The sequence below is a fragment of the Trachypithecus francoisi genome, unplaced genomic scaffold (assembly GCF_009764315.1).
Source record: "Trachypithecus francoisi isolate TF-2019V2 unplaced genomic scaffold, Tfra_2.0 Lachesis_group4, whole genome shotgun sequence".
Taxonomy (NCBI): domain Eukaryota; kingdom Metazoa; phylum Chordata; class Mammalia; order Primates; family Cercopithecidae; genus Trachypithecus; species Trachypithecus francoisi.
Genome location: NW_022681469.1, coordinates 127,021,543 through 127,042,968, shown reverse-complemented (window position 1 = coordinate 127,042,968; position 21,426 = coordinate 127,021,543). Strand labels below are relative to the sequence as shown.

The window sequence follows — 21,426 nt, the reverse complement described above, 5'->3', positions numbered from 1 at the left end:
GTGGGATGAGAAAGGCCGGACCGTCCCCCAGCCTGACACCCATGAAGGGTCTGTGCTGAGGAGGATTAGTAAAAGAGGAAAGCCTCTTCCAGTTGAAATAAGAGGAAGGCCTCTGTCTCCTGCCTGCCCCAGGGAATGGAATATCTCGGTATAAAACTTGATTGTACATTTGTTCGATTCTGAGATAGGAGAAAAACCACTCTGTGGCAGGAGGCGGGACATGTTGGCAGCAATGCTGCTTTGTTATTCTTTACTCCACTGAGATGTTTGGGTGGAAAAAGCATAAATCTTGCCTAAGCGCACATCCAGACATCCCACTATCACCCTGCTCTCCGGCCACATTCCTCTTACTAAAACATTAATAATGAATACATACTAAGAAAACTCAGAGACTGGTGCTGGTGCGGGTCCTCCGTATGCTGAATGCCGGTCCCCTGGGCCCACTTTTTTTTCTCTATACTTTGTCTCTGTGTCTTATTTCTTTTCTCAGTCTCTCGTCTCACCTGATGAGAGATACCCACAGGTGTGGAAGGGCAGGCCACCCTTTCAGTATTTTTAGTACGGACGGGTTTTCTTTATGTTGGTCAGGCTGGTCTCAAACTACCAACCTCAGGTGATCCGCCCACCTCGGCCTCGCAAAGTGCTGGGATTACAGGCATGAGCCACCATGCCCAGCCCCAAAATTATTTTTAAAAGCAGAAGACTGTAGGAATAGTGGATATGTAAAGGTGATGGGATTATGAATATGGTTTCTCATTAATGTCCCCTCAATATATGATATTTTTACAAGGCTACAGAGTCTATAAAATAGGAAACACATTTACAGGGAAGATGGGAGTGATAATTTCCTGGAATGGGACTGGTTTTTCTGGACATCATGAGATACAGCTCTCCATGATTAAACAGCAATTGACATAAATTCAACATTAATATAATAAAAATCTTAGCGAATCAAGTTTTCACAATACAAAAATGTACACGCTAGTGGTTCTATAAATAACACATGCTTTTATTTAACATCAAGACACTTCAAGGTAAAGACACAAAGTACTAAACGGAATATAACGAGCTTATTTTTGTATTGATAAATACTTACCAAGTAATAACTGTAGTATATAAAATATAAGTCCTAAGACACTGTTTGGCTGGTTTAATACACCATCCTTTCCAAAAATGGAACCCAAAAGACCAAATCCTCGACCCCATCTGTAAAATAAGGAAAACCGGTAACCCTATATTGGAATTTCCCTATTTTAAAAAATGTAAAATTATTTGAGAATGTTATCCAATTCTAAAATCAACTAAGCTGTCAAATGTCTTAAATGTCCTGTGTTGAGGGAGTGATTTACCCCAAAGAGGGAGGCCAGTCACTAGATTTCTGATTAAAAATAATCATCTAAAATGAACATATCTAAAAGTGCCAGTACACCCATCTGAATCTCTCAGTTGCCAATTCTATATATTCTCTTTCCAAAAGGTAGGGCAAAGTATTCATTTTCCAGTGACATTAGTATTTGCAGAAGGAGACTTCTCTCTGCTTAAGCCAGGGTCTCTTAACAGTGGACCACTGACATTTTGGGCTACATAATTCTTTGTGTTGTGGGGTGTTCTGTGCATTACATAACAGTACCCCTGGGCGCCACCCACTAGATGCTGCCAGTACTCCTCCACCCCGGGTGTGACTACCAAAAACGCAGTCACAGCCATTGCCAAACGTCCCCTGGGACACAACTGCCCCCAGTTGAAAGCCATAGATGTAAGTTGTGCTATTTATTCACTCAAAGAATATAGATTGAAACGTTGTTTCTTCACAAATTTCACAAAGATATGCATTAAGAAATACACTGGGAATGTATTTTTTAAATGTAGGGCCAGGCATGGTGGCTCACACCTGTAATCCCAGCACTTTGGGAGGCCGAAGTGAGCAGATCACAAGGTCAAGAGTTAGGGACCAGGTTGGCCAACATGGTGAAACCCGTCTCTACTCAAAATACAAAAAATTAGCTGGGCATGGTGGTGTGCACCTGTAATCCCAGCTACTCGGGAGGCTGAGGCAGAAGAATCACTTGAACTCGGGAGGCAGAAGTGGCAGTGAGCTGAGATTGTACCACTGCACTCCAGCCTGAAAGAGCAAAACTCCATTTCAAAAAAAGAATGCAGGACAATATCAGAAACTATAGAGCTTTCCTGGAATCCTATCTCAGAAGTGAAAAACCTGATATATTGTATACCCTATCAGTTTTTATTTGGAATTTAACTTTAAATCTTGGATTTGACTTAACATTTTTAAAACCTGATATTCTTTTTTTAAATTGTTAATACTTATTTGACAAAACTTGATACAAATATCAAACTAACATTCATTTTGAATAAAAAAACCTTTAAAGATAATGTTAACTCTGGATGGAACAAGAGTGCTTCTTAAGTACTAAAAAACATAACCAGTTATGGTGTTAAGTCAGTAGAGAAACACTCTAAATAAAATCTAAACTTAGGTTCTGAAGACAAACTCCCCCAAAGCAAGAATAAATACGTGGTTCTTCACTGGCCATATACTTTAATGACACTCAATGCCCAAGATAGAGAATGAAACCTCTGCATAACAGTGATGTTGGGAGAGAAAAATCACCCCGATTTTACAAACAAATGAAGGCCATGAAGTTTTTCTTTTTCTTTCTTTTTTTTTTTTTTTTTTTTTTTGAGACAGAGTGGCATGGTCTTGGCTCACTGCAAGCTCCGCCTCCCAGGTTCACGGCATTCTCCTGCCTCAGCCTCCAGAGTAGCAGCTGGGACTACAGGCACCCAACACCATGCCCCGCTAATTTTTTGTATTTTTTTTAGTAGAGACATGGTTTCACCGTGTTAGCCAGGATGGTCTCGATCTCCTGACCTCGTGATCCGCCCACCTCAGCCTCCCAAAGTGCTGGGATTACAGGCATGAGCCACCACGCCCAGCTGCCATGAAGATTTTTATTGTACAATTATACAATCCTTTTTTTTTTTTTTTTTAAATATTTGTTGTAGAGTTGGGGCTTGCTGTGTACCAAGGCTGGTCTCCAAGTACTGGGCTCAAGCAATCCTTCCACCTTGGCCTCCCAAAGTGCTGGGATTACAGGCTGAGCTATCACACCCAGCCATACATTTCAAAGAACATAAAATAATTTGCATTATATTCATGCATTCTTTCACTCATCTAAATACTTCTTGAGCATGTACTGTATGCACTGGTGCTAGGTGCTGGGGATGCAGAAGTGAACGAGCCAGACAAGGTGCTGCCCTTGTGGACCTTAAATTCTATTTAGGAAAGAAATAAACAGGTAAACAAACGCTAGGTTACCTGCAGAAATGGACACACCTGGTGACAGATACACAGGAAAATTAGAAGGGGAACCTCTAGATCAGTGCTTCTGAAATTTTAAAAGCGCAATCACTTTGGGGTCTGGTTAAAATGTAAGCTTTTCCTTCAGTGCATCTGTGGTGGGGCCTAAGACTCTGCATTTCCAGAGAAAACAACCCAAAATGAAAAGCTTGCAGGGGATACTGACGCTTCTGGTCTGAAGACCACACTGGAGACCACAGCTGTGGGAAGAGAAGGGGTGCAGGAAGCTCCTCTAGCTCGATGGTCAGGAAGGTGCCTTTTTCAGGAATTAAGTTTTAAATGAGATCCTGAGTGATGGTAAGCAGTCAGTCTCATGAGCAATGGCAAGTCAAAGGCCTTGAGGTAGGAATGAGCTGTGGATGTGCCAAGGAAGGCCATCGAGCCTGGGGCATGGTGACTGGGGAGAGTGACAGGAGAACTAGGTGGAGTCCAATCATTTACATTATTTAGGGCCTTGTGTGTAGGCCGTGCCAAAGAGTTTGCATTTTATTCTAATTGCAATGAAAGACGTTTAGTAGCTTTCAAACCCGAGAGTGAGATAAGCTTATTTATGATCACTCTTTGATGTTGCATAAAGAACAAACTGCTGGGGGCCGGAGTACAGACAGGGGGAAACTACATGCAATCAAACCTCTGAGCCCTACTCATCCCAGGCAGGAATTCAAATTTCAATCACTGCCTTTGGCAACAGAAATAAGTGGCATACTGCCAAAATGATCATGGCTAAACAGAATTTTTATATATTCAAAGCATTGGTCTATGCCTGATTATTCATGTAAGATCACATGGGTATTTTCCTTGAAAACAATGTGGCATCCACAAATGAATATATTATCAGAGTTATACATGCATAAGGTTTCAAAATAAAAGAACATCAAAGCTTTCTAATATAGAGACGTTCCCTCCTCTAGCCCTCCCCAAGCTCAGTTCTCATCCCCAGAGGCATCCACTTTGATGTCCGTTAACTGTTTTCACTCTTATTTACCTCCACATTTCTAAATATGCTTACATTGCTATTTCTTTTCTTTTCTTTTTTTTCTTTTTGTGACAGTCTCGCTCTGTCGTCCAGGCTGTAGTGCAGTGGTGCGATCTCAGCTCAATGCAACCTTTGCTTCCTGGGTTCAAGCGATTCTCCTGCCTCAGCTTTTTGAGTAGCTGGGATTACTGGCACCCGCCACCACACCTGGCTAATTTTTGTATTTTCAGTAGAGATGGGGTTTCACCATGTTGGCCAGGCTGGTCTTGAACTCCTGACCTCAGGTCATCTGTACACCTTGGCCTCCCAAAGTGCTAGGATTGCAGGCATAAGCCACCACATCCGGCCCTAAATATTATCTTTTGACTTTCTAATACAGTAAGCCGGAATGTTGCTTTTTTTTTTTTTTTTGAGATGGCCTCTCACTCTGTCAATCTTGTTGGAGTGCAGTGGTGCGATCTGGGCTCATTGAAACCTCCACTTCCCAGTCTCAAGCAATCTTCTTCCTCAGAACCTTGAGTAGCTGGAACCACAGGTATCCACCACCATGGCTGGCTAATTTTTGTATTTTTGGTAGAGATGTGATTTTACCATGTTGCCCAGGCTGGTCTCAAACTCCTCAGCTCTGGTGATCCATCTGCCTTGGCCTCCCCAAATGCTGGGATTACAGGTATGAGTTACTGTGGCCGGCCAAATACTACTTTAAAAAAAAAAAAAGTTACTATGTAATAGAAAACTTCAAATGCATATACACAAAGTGAACAGAAGAGTGTAATAAACATCCATGTATCATTTTGCTATGGTAAAGAGAAAAGGTATTATAAAAACAAAACACACACACAAACAAAAAACAAAAAAACCCATGTACCCATCACTCAGCTTCAATAAGTATGCCTTTCTTGTTTCATCTCCACCTCTACATTCTCATCACTTGAGAATTACTTTCAGTTCTTTTACTTATTTTAGTTTTTGAGACAGAGTCTTACTCTGTCTCCCAGGCCAGAATGTAGTGGCACTTTCTCAGCTCACTGCAACCTCTGCCCGAGTTCAAGTGATTATCCTGTCTCAGCCTCCTGGGTAGCTGAGATAACAGGTGCCTGCCATCATGCCGGGCTAATTTTTTGTATTTTTGGTAGAGCCTGGTTTCATCATGTTGCCCAGGCTGGTCTTGAACTCCTGAGCTCAGGCGATCCACCTGCCTTGGCCTCCCCAAGTGCTGGGATTACTGGCGTGTTACTATGCAGAAGAGTGTGATAAACCGCCATGTATCGTTTTGCTATGTAAAGAGAAAAGCCAAATAAAAACAAAACAGACAAAATAAAACAAAAAAAAACCCACATACCCATTACCCAGCTTTAATAATTAAGGCTTTCTTGTTTCATCTTCACCTCTATGTACTCATCCCTTGAGAGTTACTTTTAGTTCTTTTGTTTATTTTTATATTTATTCTTTGAGATGAAGTCTTGCTCTGTCGCCCAGGCTGGAGTGCAATGACGTGATCTTGGCTCACTGCAACCTCTGCCTCCTGGATTCAAGTGATTCTCCTGTCTCAGCCTCCCGAGTAGCTGGGACCACAGGCATATTCCACCACACCTGGCTAATTGTTTATATTTTTTAGACCTCAAGTGATCCGCTCACTCTAATCTCCCAAAGTGCTGGGATTACAGGCACAAGCCACTGTCCCCAGCCACAAGTAAGTTAAACTTCTGATTACCTTTATTTACTGATTTGTTATTGATATTTTATAAATCATTTGCTTTTTTCTTTGTTGTTTAAATTTTTGTTACTAATAAGTATGCCATTATCTTGCTTTTACCACTTTATTTTAAGAATACCAACATTTATTCGTTAAAACAATAATCTTAAAATTCATATTTATTTATTTATTTTTGAGACAGAGTTTCATTCTTGTTACCCAGGCTGGAGTGCAATGGCACAATCTTGGCTCACTGCAACCTCTGCCTCCTAGGTTCAAGGGATTCTCCTCCCTCAGCCTCCTGAGGAGCTGGGATTACAGGTGCCTGCCACTACCCCCGCTAATTGTTTTGCATTTTTAGTAGAAGTGGGGTTTCACCATGGTGGCCAGGCTGGTCTCGAACTGCTGACCATTAAAAAGGAAGAATGGGCCTTGGAAAGCCTTAAAAGGTGGGAGAAACATTTATGAGACTTAGAAGGGTAATGTAAGATGTTCTGAGGAACTTAGTGGAAGATTTGTAAAACTGAGGCCAGGTGCAGTGGCTCACACCTGTAATCCCAGCACTCTGGGAGGCCAAGGCAGGTGGATCGCCTGAGGTCAGGAGTTCGAGACCAGCCTGGCCAACATGGTGATACCCCGTCTCTACTAAAAATACAAAAATTGGCAGGGTGTGGTGGTGCGTGCCTGTAGTCTCAGCTATTCTGGAGGGTGGGGCAGGAGGGTCTGTTGAGCCCCAGAGGTTGAGGCTTCAGTGAGAGTTATGATCATGTCACTGTACTCCAGCCTGGCTGACACAGTGAGACACAGTGAGACCCTGTCTCAGAAAAAAATGATAAAATGATGTGTTAATAAGTATGCTACTCTACTAGTAATGCTGTTAAATGACAAGTAGTCTGCAATTGCCTACAACCGCATTTTCACTGGAAATTAAAGTTAGAAAGGGTTAAGAATTCTGATCAATATACACAATTGATCTACTAAATATAATGTAATTATATAAATATAATACGGGTGACTGTGTGAAAAGTGTGCAAGGAAAATAGAAATTTTTTTTTTTTGAGATGGAGTCTCGCTCTGTCACCCAGGCTGGAGTGCAGTGGCGCGATCTAGGCTCACTGCAAGCTCCGCCTCCTGGGTTCACGCCATTCTCCTCCCTCAGCCTCCTGAGTAGCTGGAACTGCAAGCGCTCGCCACCACACCTGGCTAATTTTTTGGGTTTTTTTAAGCAGAGAAAGGATTTCACCGTGTTAGCCCGGATGGTCTTGATCTCCTGACCTCATGATATGCCCACCTTGGCATCCCAAAATGCTGGGATTACAGGTGTGAGCCACCGTGTCCACCCGAGTATGTTTTTTATAAGCAAAGGTATAACGAAATGTATAAGGCAATGTAGTGGTATTGATGAGGAATCAGAGAGACCGAAGGGATTGAGAAGAATATTTATTATTTAGGTGCGCCGGCCCAGACAGCTTAACAACCAAAGGACTGAGCCCTGAATATAGAGTGAAGTTACCTTTTAAGCATTTTGCAGGCCAGGCACGGTGGCTCACACCTGTAATCCTAGCACTTTGGGAGGCCAAGGCAGGTGGATCACCTGAGGTCAGGAGTTTAAGACAAGCCTGGCCAGGATGGTGAAACCCTGTCTCTACTAGAAATACAAAAATTAGCCAGGCATGGTGGCGGGCCCCTGTAATCCCAGCTACTCAGGAGGCTGAGGCAGAGAATTGTTTGAACCCAGGAGGTGGAGGTTGCAGTGAGCTGAGATCACGCCACTGCACTCCAGCCTGGGCCACAGAGTGAGACTCCGTCTCAAAAAAAATAAATAAAAAAGCATTTCATGGGGAAGGGGGAGATCTGTGCAGGGGAAGCATATTACAGAAGCAAGAAACAAGACAGTTATTTAAGTAATTGAGACATACATTACATCATTTCTTACTTTTCAAGGAAAAACCTGTTTTACGACTTGAGTTTCTCTGTCTAGTGACCTTGCAGCTGCACAGCTAGGGAATCAGGGTCTTCACAATGCCTGGGAAAGGAAGAGAGATAAGACTCGTTAGCCACAGAAAAACAGGCAGCTAATTTTTAAAGGACTTCAGCTCTTTCCTTCTCAGGGGGAATTGGGTTTTCTTACATACAACTGAGTTTCTGCTTACACATTCTTTAATTTCTTTAAATTCCTGTTCCAGTACAACAGACATGTTTCCACTGATGGAAAAGAGATGGCTGGGCGCAGTGGCTCATGCTTGTAATTCTGGTACTTTGGGAGGCCAAGGCGGGTGGATCATGAGGTCAGAAATTCAAGATCAGACTGGCCAAGGTGGTAAAACCCTGTCTCTACTGAAAATAGAAAAATCAGCCAGGTGGCACGTGCCTGTAATCCCAAATACTCAGGAGGCTGAGTCACCAGAACTGCTAGAACCTGGGAGGCGGAGGTTGCAGTGAGATTGCATCACTGCACTCCAGCCTGGGCAACAAGAGCAAAACTGTATCTCAAAAGAAAAAAAAAAAAAAACCTAAAAACAAAATAAAACAAAATCCCTCAGGGCTTTTCTTCAGGGAAAGCAGGAGAAAATTGTAACTCAGTTTTGCTATAATGTTCAGCTAATTTTGAAAAGAAAATAAAATCACAGAGCTAAAAAGATTGTTTCTGATGAATTTTGGTACAAAGCAGAATTATAGAGTAAATGTTTGATTTTAAAACATTAAGAGGCAAATAACCACACATTCTATGATTTCATTTATTTATTTAGCTAGTTCGAGGTGGAGTCGCACTCTGTCACCTAGGCTGGAGTGTGCTGGCACGATCATAGCACACTGCAACCTCCACCTCCTGGGTTCAAGTGATTCTTCTGCCTCAGCCTCCCAAGGAGCTGGTATTACAGGCGGGATCACCAAGCCTGGCTAATTTCTTGTATTTTTATTAGATAAAAGGTTTTGCCATGTTGTCCAGGCTGGTCCACGAACTCCTGATCTCAGGTGATCCACCCACCTTGGCCTCCCAAAGTGCTTGGATTATAGGCGTGAGCCACGCCACGGTGCCTGGCCTCTATGATTCCATTTATATCGCAAGCCAAAGAAAAGGACTGAGGTGCATCTGATTCGTTTTAGTTGATTTTGCCAATGTTGAGGACATGTACAGGAAACACACACACACACACACGCGCGCGCAAAAGTACAGGAAACATCTGCTATCTGTGCTTTTTCCAAAGAGGTTTTGGGGACTTCTATAAATAAAGGGAAAAGAGAGGGCAGTAAGGGAAAAAGCAAAGAAAAAGAAAAGAGAAGGTATATATCTAACAGAGTTGCATTCGTAAGCAGTTGCATTTGAATCTTTTGATCAGTGTTTACTGAATCCACATTTTACATGTGGAAGGAGAGGGTAGAAGAATCACCTGCGCATTAATTTTGCACTTAGTGAATCTGCATTTTACATAAGATAAATAAACATAGAGTAGAGGAGACAGCCAGACATGGATTTGTCTCAGGTGGGTGGAAGCGTGACTATTAGTTCTGTCCTTTGTCCATCACTTGTGAACATAAGTTATCCATCGACATTATCAGGGTGAAATTCAACAGAACTCTTTTTTTTTTTCTGAGATGGAGTCTTGTTCTGTCGCCCAGGCTGGAGTGCAGTGGCATGATCTTGGTTCATTGCAACCTCTGTCTCCTGAGTTCAAGCAATTCTCCTGTCTCAGCCTCCCATGTACCTGGGATTATAGGCACCCACCACCATACCTGGCTAGTGTTTATAATTTTAGTAGAGACAGGGTTTCACCATGTTGGTCAGGCTGGTCTTGAAATTCTGACCTCAGGTGATCCACCTGCCTCAGTCTCCCAAAGTGCTGGGATTATAGGCATGAGCCACTGCACCCAGCCTCAACAGAACTCTTTTAGGGTCAATATCTTGAGGCACACAAGGAATTTTCTTGTAGTAAATTTGGAGGGAGGTATGCAGACTTTTATCTTTGTAGATATCTTTTTTTTTTTTTTTTCCTGAGAGGGAGTCTCGCTCTGTCGCCCAGGCTGGAGTGCAGTGGTGCTATCTCGGCTCACTGCAAGCTCCACCTCCCGGGTTCACACCATTCTCCTGCCTCAGCCTCCTGAGTAACTGGGACAATAGGTGCCCACCACCATGCCCGGTTAATTTTTTTGTTGTTGTAGTTTTCGTAGAGACAGAGTTTTACCGTGTTAGCCAGGATGGTCTCGATCTCCTGACCTCGTGATCTGCCTGCCTCAGCCTCCCAAAGTGCTGGGATTACAGGCGTGAGCCACCGTGCCTGGCCTGTAGTTATCTCTTTATCAAAAAAAATGGGAGACAGGTTTGCGTGACCCAGTTCCCAGCTTGACTTTTTCCTGTAGCACAGAGAGTCTGAGGTCCCGAGATTTTATATTCCTTTTATAATATAAACAGGAAATAATAATATGTATTTGTAAGATCTGAAAACTACAGTGTAAAAGAAAGAACACACACAAAGAATACACACACACACACAAACATATATACATATATACACGAACACACATATATGGTCTCTGCCCCTGTTTCCTGGGTGCGCAGCTCCTGAAACCCTTGAAATCTGCAAAGTGGTAAGTGTCTTTGTGGATGCTAATGAGACGACTGATCTCTGGGGCCTCGTGAATAGCCTCAAAATGAGGACTTGTTGCCAGGGGAGTCAACCTCGTGATTAGGGGGTTGGAAATTTCAGCCCTCTGCCCCCAGATTTCCAGGGATAGGGAGGAGCTGAAGGTTGAGTTGATCATCAGTGACCAATGATTTAATCAATCATGTCTATGTGGCCATCGCGGTGGCTCATGTCTGAAATCCTAGCTCTGTGGGAGGCCAAGGCAGGAAGATTGCCTGAAGCCAGGAGTTTGAGAACAGCCTGGGCAACATAGCGAGAATCCATCTCTACAAACAAAACAATTAGCCGGGCATGGTAATGCTACTCAGGAGGTGGAGATGGGAGGATCACTTGAGTCCAGGAGATCAAGGCTGCAGCAAGCTATGATTGCACCACTGCTTGCCAGCCTTGGTGACAGAGCTAGGCCCCTGTCTCAAAAACAAAAAACAAAACAAAGCAAAACAAAAAACAAACTAAAAACCAAATCATGACTATGTCATGAAGTCTCCGTGAAACTCAGGACAGCAGCCGGGTGTGGTGGCTCATGCCTGTACTCCCAGCACACTGGGAGGCCAAGGCGGGCGGATCACTTGAGGTCAGGAGTTTGGGACTAGCGTGGGCAGCATAGCAAGCTTCTGTCTCTATTTTTTGTTTTGTTTTGTTTTGTTTTTGAGACGGAGTCTCACTCTGTTGCTCAGGCTGGAGTGCAGTGGCGCGATCCCAGCTCACCGTAAGCTCTGCCTCCCGGGTTCATGCCCTTTTCCTGCCTCAGCCTCCCGAGTAGCTGGGATTACAGGCTCCTGACACCATGCCCGGCTAATTTTTTGTATTTTTAGTAGAGATGAAGTTTCACTGTGTTAGCCAGGATAGTCTCTATCTCCTGACCTCGTGATCTGCCCGCTTCGGCCTCCCAAAGTGCTGGGATTACAGGTGTGAGCCACTGCGCCTGGCCTATTTTTTTAATGTTTTTGTTTGTTTGTTTTTTAAAAGATAAAGTAAACATGGGGCAGAGGAAGCAGTCAGATACGCATTTGTCTCCCGTGAGCAGTGGGATGACCTTGGGGTCTATCCTTTGTCCTACAAGGATAAGCTATCAATGTACATTTTCAGGGTGAAATTCAACAAAACTGTTATAAGGTCAAAATCTTGAGGTCCACAAGGAATTTCCTCATGGGCAAATCGTGAGGGAGGTATTTTTTAAAAAAAATCTTTGTAGGTCGGGTGAGGTAGCTCATGCCTGTAATCCCAGAACTTTGGGAGGCCGAGGCAGGCGGATCATGAGGTCAGGAGATCGAGACCATCCTGGCTAACATGGTGAAACCCCGTCTTTACTGAAAATACAAAAAATGAGCCAGGCGTGGTGGCAGGCGCTTGTAGTCCCAGCTACTCGGCAGGCTGAGGCAGAATGGCATGAACCCAGGAGGCAGAGCTTGCAGTGAGCCGAGATCGCGCCACTGCACTCCAGCCTGGGTGACAGAGCGAGACTCTGTCTCAAAAAAAAAAAAAAAAATCTTTGTAGCTATCTATTTAGGGACAAAATGGGAGAGACAGGTTTGAATGATCCAGTTTCCAGCTTGACTTTTGCCTTTGGCTTAGTGAGTTGGTGGTCCTGAGATTTATTTTCCTTTCACAGTCATTATTCAGGGAAGAGGGTAGGGTCTTGATATTCAAATTTTCTTGGGTTGTATTACACTTGTTCCTTCAAATGATAAAAGGTTTTGTAGCTACGATCGTTCATCAGAAAACTTCAGCAGAAGTGTATTACATAAAACCTCTGCAGTGTGATAAATCTACTAGGGTTTGGATGAGGCCAGACATTGCTCATTCAGTATCTCAAACCCAGAAAGATGAGTTACTGACATTGAATATGTGAAAGGAAAACCAACAGTTTGGTTTAATTTCTTGAATTTCATGTAAAACAGTTCTGGTTTTGTTTTGTTTTGTTTTGAGACAGAGTCTTGCTCTGTTGCCCAGGCTGGCATGCAATTGCACCATCTCAGCTGATTGCAACCTCTACCTCCTGGTTCAAGCGATTCTCCTGCCTCAGCCTCCTGAGTAACTAGGATTACAGGTGTGCACCACCACACTTGGCTAATTTTTGTATTTGTAGTAGAGATGGGGTTTCACCATGGTGGCCAGGCTCGTCTCCAACTCCTGGCTTCATGCAATCCACCTACCTTGGCCTCCTAGAGTGCTGGTAGTATAGGCATGAGCCACCATGCCTGGCCAAAACAGTTCTGTTGAATTTCACCCTGACAACATAAATGAAAAAGTTGTCTTCACAGGTAAAGGACAAAGGACAGAACTAAAAGTCATCCCTCTGTGCACCGGAGACAAGCGTATCTGGCTGCTTCCTGTACTCTATGTTTATTTATCTTATGAAAAAATGCAGATTCACTGAGTGCAAGATAAATGCATAACTGACTATTTCTCCTACCTTTTCTTTCCACATGTAAAATGTGGATGCTGTAAACGCTGATCAACGACTGAAAGGAACACAATTGTTTGGCGCTTCCATTTGTTCTCCCTCCCCGCTTGTTTTTTAATTTTGCATTCCCCTACTACTCACTCTTTTTCCCTTTATTTATTTATTTATTTATTTAAGACTGAGTCTTGCTCTGTTGCCCAGACTGCAGTGCAGTGGTACAATCTGAGCTCACTGCAACCTCTGCCTCCTGGGTTCAAGCAATTCTCCTGCCTCAGCCTCCCGAGTAGCTGGGATTACAGGCATGCACCACCATGCTCAGCTAATTTTTGTATTTTTAGTAGAGGCGGGGTTTCACCATGTTGGCCAGGCTGATATCAAACTCCTGATGTCAGGTGATCCGCCTGCCTAGGTATCCCAAAGTGCTGTAATTACAGGCATGCATCACCCAGCCTGGCATCTTTTTCCCTTTAAATATTGAAGTCCCCAAACCGTCTTTGGAAAAAAAAAAAAAGCATGCATCACAAATATTTCCTGTGATTTTTATTTCTTTTTTCCTCCCACTGCATCCTCAACTTTGGCAAAATGACCTCTAAAAATGACTGAGACATGCTTCAGTAATTTTCTTTGATTTACAAATGTTTACCAAATTCAGATACTTTAATTCAGTAAAACACAACAGCTAAAACAAAGATATCAGAAAAATGTTGAATGACTGGCCAGGTGTGGCAGCTGATGCCTGTAACCTCAGCACTTTGGGAGGCCGAGGCTGGAGGGTCAGTTGAGGTCAGGAGTTTGAGACCAGCCTGGCCAATATGGTGAAACCCCACCTCTACTAAAAATACAAAAATTATCCAGGTGTGGTGGTGAGCACCTGTAATACCAGCTTCTTGTTAGGCTGAGGCAGGAGAATTGCTTGAACCTGGAAGGTGGAGGTTGCAGTGAGCTGAGATTGTGCCACGGCACTCCAGTCTGGGCAACAGAGCAAGACTCTGTCTTAAAAAAAAAAAAAAAAAAAGAAAAAAGAAAAAGAAGGAAAAAGAAAAATGTTGGATAGTATCTGTGTCTCTGAAAAAAACAGATCAGGCCAGGTGCGGTGGCTCACGCCTGTAATCCCAGCACTTTGGGAGGCCAAAGTGGGCAGATCACAAGGTCACGAGATCGAGACCATCCTGACTAATATGGTGACACCCCATCTCTACTAAAAATACAAAAAAATTAGCTGGGTGTGGTGGCAGGCGCCTGTAGTCCCAGCTATTCGGGAGACCGATTGAGGAGAATGGTGTGAGCCCAGGAGGCAGAGCTTGCAGTGAGCCGAGATTGTGCCACTGCACTTCAGCCTGGGCGACAGAGCAAGACTCCGTCTCCAAAAAAAAAGGAAACAGATCAGGATGCTGATGAATAAGATCTAAGAGTCTATGAATAAGACTTATAGAAATAAGAAGATGCTGGCTGGGCATGGTGGCTCACGCCTATAATCCCAGCACTTTGGGGGGCTGAGGCTGGTGGATCACTGGAGGTCAGGGGTTCGAGACCAGCCTGGCCAACACGGCAAAACCCCTTCTCTACTAAAAATATAAAATTAGCTGGGCGTGGTGGCGTGTGGCTATTGTCCCAGCTACTTGGGAAGGCTGAGGCAGGAGGATCGCTTGAACCTGGGAGGCGGAGGTTGCAGTGAGCTGAGAGCATGCCACTGCCCTCCAGCTTGGGCAACAGAGCAAGGCTCCATTTCAAAAAAAAAAAAAAGAAGAAGCCAAATTATTCCTGAGACCCCTTTGTGATATTTTAAAAATGCAATAAAACATGTTTCCAGCATTTTGGGAGGCCAAGGCAGGTGGATCACTTAAGGTCAGGAGTTTGAGACCAGCCTGGTCAACATGGTGAAACCCCGTCTCTACTAAAAACACAAAAATTATTATCTAGGCATGGTGGCATATGCCTGTAATCCTAGCTACTCAGGAGGCTGTGGCAGGAAAATCGCTTGAACCCAGGAGGCAGAGGTTTTGGTGAGCCAAGATCGCACCATTGCACTCCAGCCCAGAAAATAAGAGCGAAACTCCGTCTCAAAAAAAAGAGAAAAAGAAAAAAGAAAGAAAGAAAAGAAAGAGGATGTGTCTCTTCTTTTCAGCAGCTGCAAAGTGGTAGACAACATTTCGTGTCATAAAATTGATTTAAAGAATCTTATCTGAATAAGTTATGTAACTGAAATACTCATGAAATTTGTTCTGTTTTCTGTTGCTAAAAATGGTCCTTGGGAACAAGATACCGAAACATACAGGAAATGGATGAATCTCAAAAACATGCTGTGTGGAAGAAGCCAGACCCAAAAGAGCATCCCGTATAATTCTACTGATGGGACATTCTAGAAACACCAAATCTAATCCGTAGTGACACAGAGCAGATGTGGGTCAGGGGTGGAAGGTGGATTGACTGGGAGGGGTCAGAGGCAACTCCCTGAGTAACAGGAAAGTTTTTTTTTGTTTTTTTTTTGAGTCAGAGTCTTGCTTTATTGCCCATGCTGGAATGTAGTGGCTTAATCTTGGCTCACTGCCACTTCTGCCTTCCAGGTTAAAGCAATTCTCCTGCCTCAGCCTCCTGAGTAGCTGAGACCACAGGCATGCACCACCACACCTGGCTGATTTTTATATTTTTAGTAGAGACAGGGTTTCACCGTGTAGTCCAGGCTGGTCTCAAACTCCTGACCTCAGGTGATCAGCCTGCCTCCCAAAGTGCTGGATTACAGGCATGAGCCACCGCAGAGCCCTAGGGAAAGTTCTTTTTTGTTGATTTGTCTTTGTTTTTGTTTTGAGACAGAGTCTCATTGTGTTGCTCAGGCTGGAGTGCAATGGCGCTGCCTCAACTCACTACAGACTTCCCCACCTGGACCCAAGTGATCAGCCTCCCAAGTAGCTGGGACTACAGGCCTTTGCCAACATGCTTGGCTAAATTTTAAAATATTCTTTGTAGAGATGATATATCACTATATTGCCCAAGCTGGTCTGGAACTCCTGGGGTCAAGCGATGCTCCTACTTTGCCTTCTCCAAGTGTCAGGAGTACAGGTATGAGCCATCGCTCCTGGCCTTAAATTTTTTTTTTTTTTTGTGACAGCGTCTTCCTCTGTCGCTCTGACTGGTATGCAGTATTGCAGTCACAGCTCACTGCTGCCTCCAATTCCTGGCTCAAGTGATTCTGTTGCCTCAGCCCCCTGAGAAACTGGGACCACAGGTGCATGCCACCATCCCTGGCTAATTTAAATTTTTTTTTTTTTTTTTTGAGATGGAGTTTTGCTCATCGCCTAGGCTGGAGTGCATTGATGCAATCTCAGTTAACTGCAACCTCTGCCTCCCGGGTTCGAGCAATTATCCTGCCTCAGCCTCCCAATTAGCTGGGATTACAGGCATGGGCCACCACGCCTGGCTAATTTTGTACTTTTAGTTGAGACGGGGTTTCTCCATGTTGGTCAGGCTGGTCTCGAACTCCCAACCTCAGGTGATCCATCTGCGTTGTCCTCCCAAAGTGTTGGGATTACAGGTGTGAGCCACCGCGCCCCGCCATTTCTAAAAAATTTTGTAGCGGGGTGCATTCATGTTGCCCAGGTTGTCCTGGAACTCCTGGCCTCACGCAGTCCTCCCAATTCAGCCTCCCAAAGTTGAGATTACAGGCATGAGCCACTGCATCTAAGCAGAAAGTTCTATATCTTGATAGTGGCAGTGGGTATTCAGATATATCCATTTGCTAAGCCTCATCAAACTGTACAGTTCAAGTGAGACCCTGTCTCAAAACAACCTATACACTTAAAATGAGTGCATTTTATTGTATGTAAACTTCAATAAAGTTTATTTTAAATAATAAAACAACTGTCCATGGAAGTATTTATGCAAAGGGGAGGAGGTCTTTGAAGACACTCAAAATTCAGAGATTAGTTTTAGATATTGCCAAAAAAAAACCCAAACCAAGAAGACTTTAACCTCAAAAACCACGCAAGAGGGCGACTCAGGCGGGAGGATTGGAAATGCCTGTTATTCTAATTGGATGTAGTGCTTGATAATTGCTGTCATCGTATTGATATTAAAATATTAAAGTAGCAACTAAAATATCAAGTGACATCTCTGTAGATATAAAAATATAAACACTTGTATTTATATATATATGGGCCAAACGTGGTGGCTCATACCTGTACTCCAGGCATTTTGAGAGGCAGAGACGGGAAGATCACTTGAGGCCAGGAGTTTCAGACCAGCCTGGTCAATATAGCAACACCCCATCTCTACTATAAAAAAATCTGACCAGGTGCTCACACCGGTATACCCAACACTTTGGGAGGCTGAGGCAGGTGGATCACGAGGTCAGGAGATCGAGATCATCCTGGCTAACACGGTGAAACCCCGTCCCTACTAAAAATACAAAAAATTAGCCATGCATGGTGACGTGCGCCTGTAGTCCCAACTATTTGAGAGACTGAGGCAGGAGAATCGCTTGAACCTCGGAGGTGGAGGTTGCAGTGAGTCAACATTGTGCCACTGCACTCCAGCCTGGGTGACAGAGCAAGACTTCATCTCAAAATTGAATAAATAAATAAAAAATTTAAAAAAGTTTTTAAAAAATCTATACATTTCATATGTATGTGTGTGTGTGTATATATATATGGTGAAAATTGACAGTTTCCTTTTCTCTATATTATAGAGTGTATAAAAAAACCCATGACTCTGTCAATTCCTTCTTCAAACATAAATTTGAAAGTCTTTCAGGCTGGGCACGGTGGCTCATACCTGTAATCTCAGCACTTTGGGAATCTGAGCTGGGAGGATTGCTTGAGGCCAGCAGTTCAAGGCCAGCCTAGGCAACATAGTGAGACCCTGACTACAAACTTTTTTTTTTTTTTTGAGATGGAATTTCACTCTCGTTGCCCAGGCTGGAGTTTAATGGTGCGATCTTGGCTCACTCCAACTTCCACCTCCTGGGTTCAAGTGGTTCTCCAGCCTCAGCCTCCCAAGTAGCTGGGATTACAGGGGTGTGCCACCATATTTGGCTAATTTTGCATTTTCAGTAGAAATGAGGGTTTCTCCACGTTGGCCAGGCTGGTCTCGAACTCCCAACCTCAGATGATCCACCTGCCTCAGCCTCCTAAAGTGTTGGGATTACAGGCATGAGCCACTATGCCCAGACTACAAATGTGTTTTTTTGTGTTTTTGGTTTTTTTTTTTTTTTTTTTTTGAGATGGAGTCTTGCTCATGTCTCACAGGCTGGAGTGCAGTGGTGTGATCTCAGCTCACTGCAACCTCCACCTCTCAGGTTCAAGCAATTCTTCCTCAGCCTCCCGATTAACTGGGATACAGGTGTGCACCACCACACTCGGCTAATTTTTGTATTTTTAGTAGAGATGGGCTTTCGCCATGTTGGCCAGGCTGGTTTTGAACTCCTGACCTTAGGTGATCCACCTGCCTTGGCCTCCCAAAGTGCTAGGATTACAGACATGAGCCACTGTGCCTGGCCAACAAAATGTTTTAAAAATTAGCTGGGCATAGGGCCTGGCTTGAAGGCTCACACCTGTAATCCCAGCACTTTGGGAGGCCGAGGCAGGCAGATCACCTGAGCTCAGGAGTTTTGAGACCAGCCTCGCCAACATGGTGAAACCCCGTCTCTACTAAAAATACAAAAATTAGCCAGGCATGGTGACACACCTATAATTCCAGCTATTCAGGAGGCTGCGGAAGGAGAATCGCTTGAAGCCAGGAGGCAGAGGTTGCAGTGAGCCGAGGTTGTTCCAATGCACTCCAGCCTGGGTGACCGTCTCAAAAAAAATAAAAAAAATAAAAAATAAAAAAAATTAGCTGGGCGTGATGGCATGTGTCTGTATTCCCAGCTACTTGGGAGGCTAAGGCAGGAGGATCATCTGAGCCCAGGCGGTCGAGGCTACAGTGAACTGTGATCCAGCCTAGGTGACAGTGCAAGACACTTCCTCAAGAAAAAAAAGTCTTTGTGAGGCGGTATGGCAGAGTGATTTAGAGTGACAGCAATAAGCACTTGGAAACAGATTGATTAGGTCAGATTCCCAGTTCTGCATCTTACTAGCTCCGTGGTGTCAGAAAAGTTACTGAATCTTCATGTGTCTCAGTTTCCACATTTGAGAAATGGTAATAATAGTCCCTATCCTGTGGTTTGGTTATGGTTTGTTTGACCCCACCAAGTGTTGTGTTGAAATTTGATTCTCAGTGTTGAAAGTGGGGCCTAGTGGGAGGTGTTCAGGTCATAGGGGCAGGTCCCTCATGAATGGCTTGGTGCCATTCTTGTGGCAGTTAGTGATTCTCACTCCTCCTCCTCCTCCTCCTCCTCTTCTTCTTCTTCCTTTTCTTCCTTCGCCTCCTCCTCCTCCCAGGTTCAAGTGATTCTCCTGCCTCAGCTTCCTTAGTAGCTGGGATTACAGACACCTGCCACCACACCTGGCTAATTTTTGTATTTTTAGTAGAGACGGTGTTTCACTATGTTGGCCAGACTAGTCTTGAACTCCTGACCTCAGGTGATCCTCCCGCCTCAGCCTCCCAAAGTGCTGGGATTACAGGCGTGAGCCACTGAGCCTGGCCTGAATTACTGATTTTTACATACTGTACAAACGTCTGCATCCTACTTTTTCTTACTTTTGTTAAATTTGGCCTAAAGCTGCCTCATAAAAAATGAACTGTATCCTAATTTAATTAAGCATGTCAACATTTCACTAATGGAATATAAATGTAAAATTAAAAAATAAGAAAATATGACAAAAAAAAAACTGTGTAAACACTTGGGAAAAAGCCTTTAGGCCTTGTCAGTTCCTAGAATGTATTTATTTTCACTGCGCTGGGGACTCCATTTCCAGTATTAAGGTCCATTTTCAGAAGGTGAGTTTGGTGAGTGTGAAAAAAGGGGGTGGGGGAGTAATCGTACAAACAATTGTGTCCAAGCCAGGTTTCTAGGACCTGAGGGACCCCTCCGTATGGCAGAGGCACCCGACATCCGTAACTGTTGTGCACCCTGCGAATGACTTTATGGTCTAAGAAGAACATGTGTTCAGAGCCCCAACTAAGGAATCAGGAGTGGCAATATCCTGTTAGGATGCCAGCCTATGAAACCCCAGAGTCTAGAGGTCAAGCTGGGCACTTAGCTTCTTTCTTTTTTTTGAGACGGAGTTTCACTCCTGTTGCCCAGGCTGGAGTACAATGGCGCGATCTTGGCTCACTGCAACCTCCACCTCCCAGGTTCAGGCGATTTTCCTGCCTCAGCCTTCCCAAATAGTTGGGATTACAGGTGCCCGCCACCACACCCGGCTAATTTGGTATTTTTAGTAGAGATGGGGTTTCTCCATGTTGGTCAGGCTGGTCTCGAACTCCCAACCTCAGATGATCTGCCTGCTTCGGCCTCCCAAAGTGCTGGGACTACAGGTGTGAGCCACCGTGCCCGGCCGAGGCACTTGGTTTCTTAGGTCACCCACTTGGCCCTCTTCCAAGTTGTACTTTCTTTCCTTCCTGTTCTAAAGTTTTTTAATATATATATATTTTTTTTCTGAGATGGCATCTCACTCTGTAGCCCAGGCTGCAGTGCAGTGGCATGATCTCAGCTCACTGCAACCTCTGCCTCCCGGGTTCAAGCATTTCTCCTGCTTCAGTCTCCAGAATAGTTTGGACTACAGGTGCCTGCCACCTGGCTAATTTTTGTATTTTTAGTAGAGATGGGGTTTCTCCATGTTGGCCAGGTTGGTCTCAAACTCCTGACCTGAAGTGATCCTCCCGCCTTGACCTCCCAAAGTCCTGGGGTTACAGGTTTGAGCCACTGCACCTGGCCTGCTTTTATTTTATTTTATTTTTTTAGACTGAGTCTTGCTCTGTCACCAGGCTGGAGTGCAGTGGTGTGATCTTGGCTGACTGCAACCTCTGCCTCCTGAGTTCAGTAGATTCTCCTGCCTCAGCCTCCTGAGTAGCTGGGACTACAGGCACATGCCACTATACCCAGCTAATTTTCAGTAGAGATGGGGTTTCACCATATTGGCCAGGCTGGTCTCAAACCCCTGACCTCGTGATTCTCCCACCTCTGCCTCCCAAAGTGCTGGGATTACAGGCGTGAGCCACAGCACCCAGAGCTGGCCTGCTTTTTAATAAACTTTTACTACTGCTCTGCAACTGGCCTTCCTCTGGCTTTCTGCCTTATACCCTTCAGTGCAATTCTTTCTTCCGAGGAGGTGAGAATTGAGGTTGTTGCTGACGTGTTAGGGACTCACCACCGGGAACTCCACCAGTAACAGGTCGAGGATGCTAGCTGAAAATGTTATGTAAGCTGCATGCTTTTTACAAATCGTA

The 21,426-nt window shown here is 44.3% G+C and overlaps 3 protein-coding genes across 15 annotated transcripts in view; 2 read left to right on the top strand and 1 right to left on the bottom strand.

The window, feature by feature from the left end:
* The window catches only part of LOC117072933 (vitamin K epoxide reductase complex subunit 1-like protein 1), a gene marked incomplete at its 5' end in the record, with an annotated part of 30,818 nt that extends 14,320 nt beyond the window's left edge, over window positions 1-16,498 (bottom strand). The window contains 3 exons of the mRNA XM_033193426.1: window positions 1,097-1,206; window positions 15,730-15,733; window positions 16,495-16,498. Coding sequence (XP_033049317.1) covers window positions 1,097-1,206; window positions 15,730-15,733; window positions 16,495-16,498 — 118 coding nt within the window. The remainder of the gene's footprint in view (window positions 1-1,096; window positions 1,207-15,729; window positions 15,734-16,494) is intronic.
* Window positions 1-21,426, top strand: part of RABGEF1 (RAB guanine nucleotide exchange factor 1) — a 1,203,668-nt gene that overhangs the window by 346,984 nt on the left and 835,258 nt on the right. The window lies entirely within an intron of this gene.
* Window positions 1-21,426, top strand: part of CRCP (CGRP receptor component) — a 344,305-nt gene that overhangs the window by 23,441 nt on the left and 299,438 nt on the right. The window lies entirely within an intron of this gene.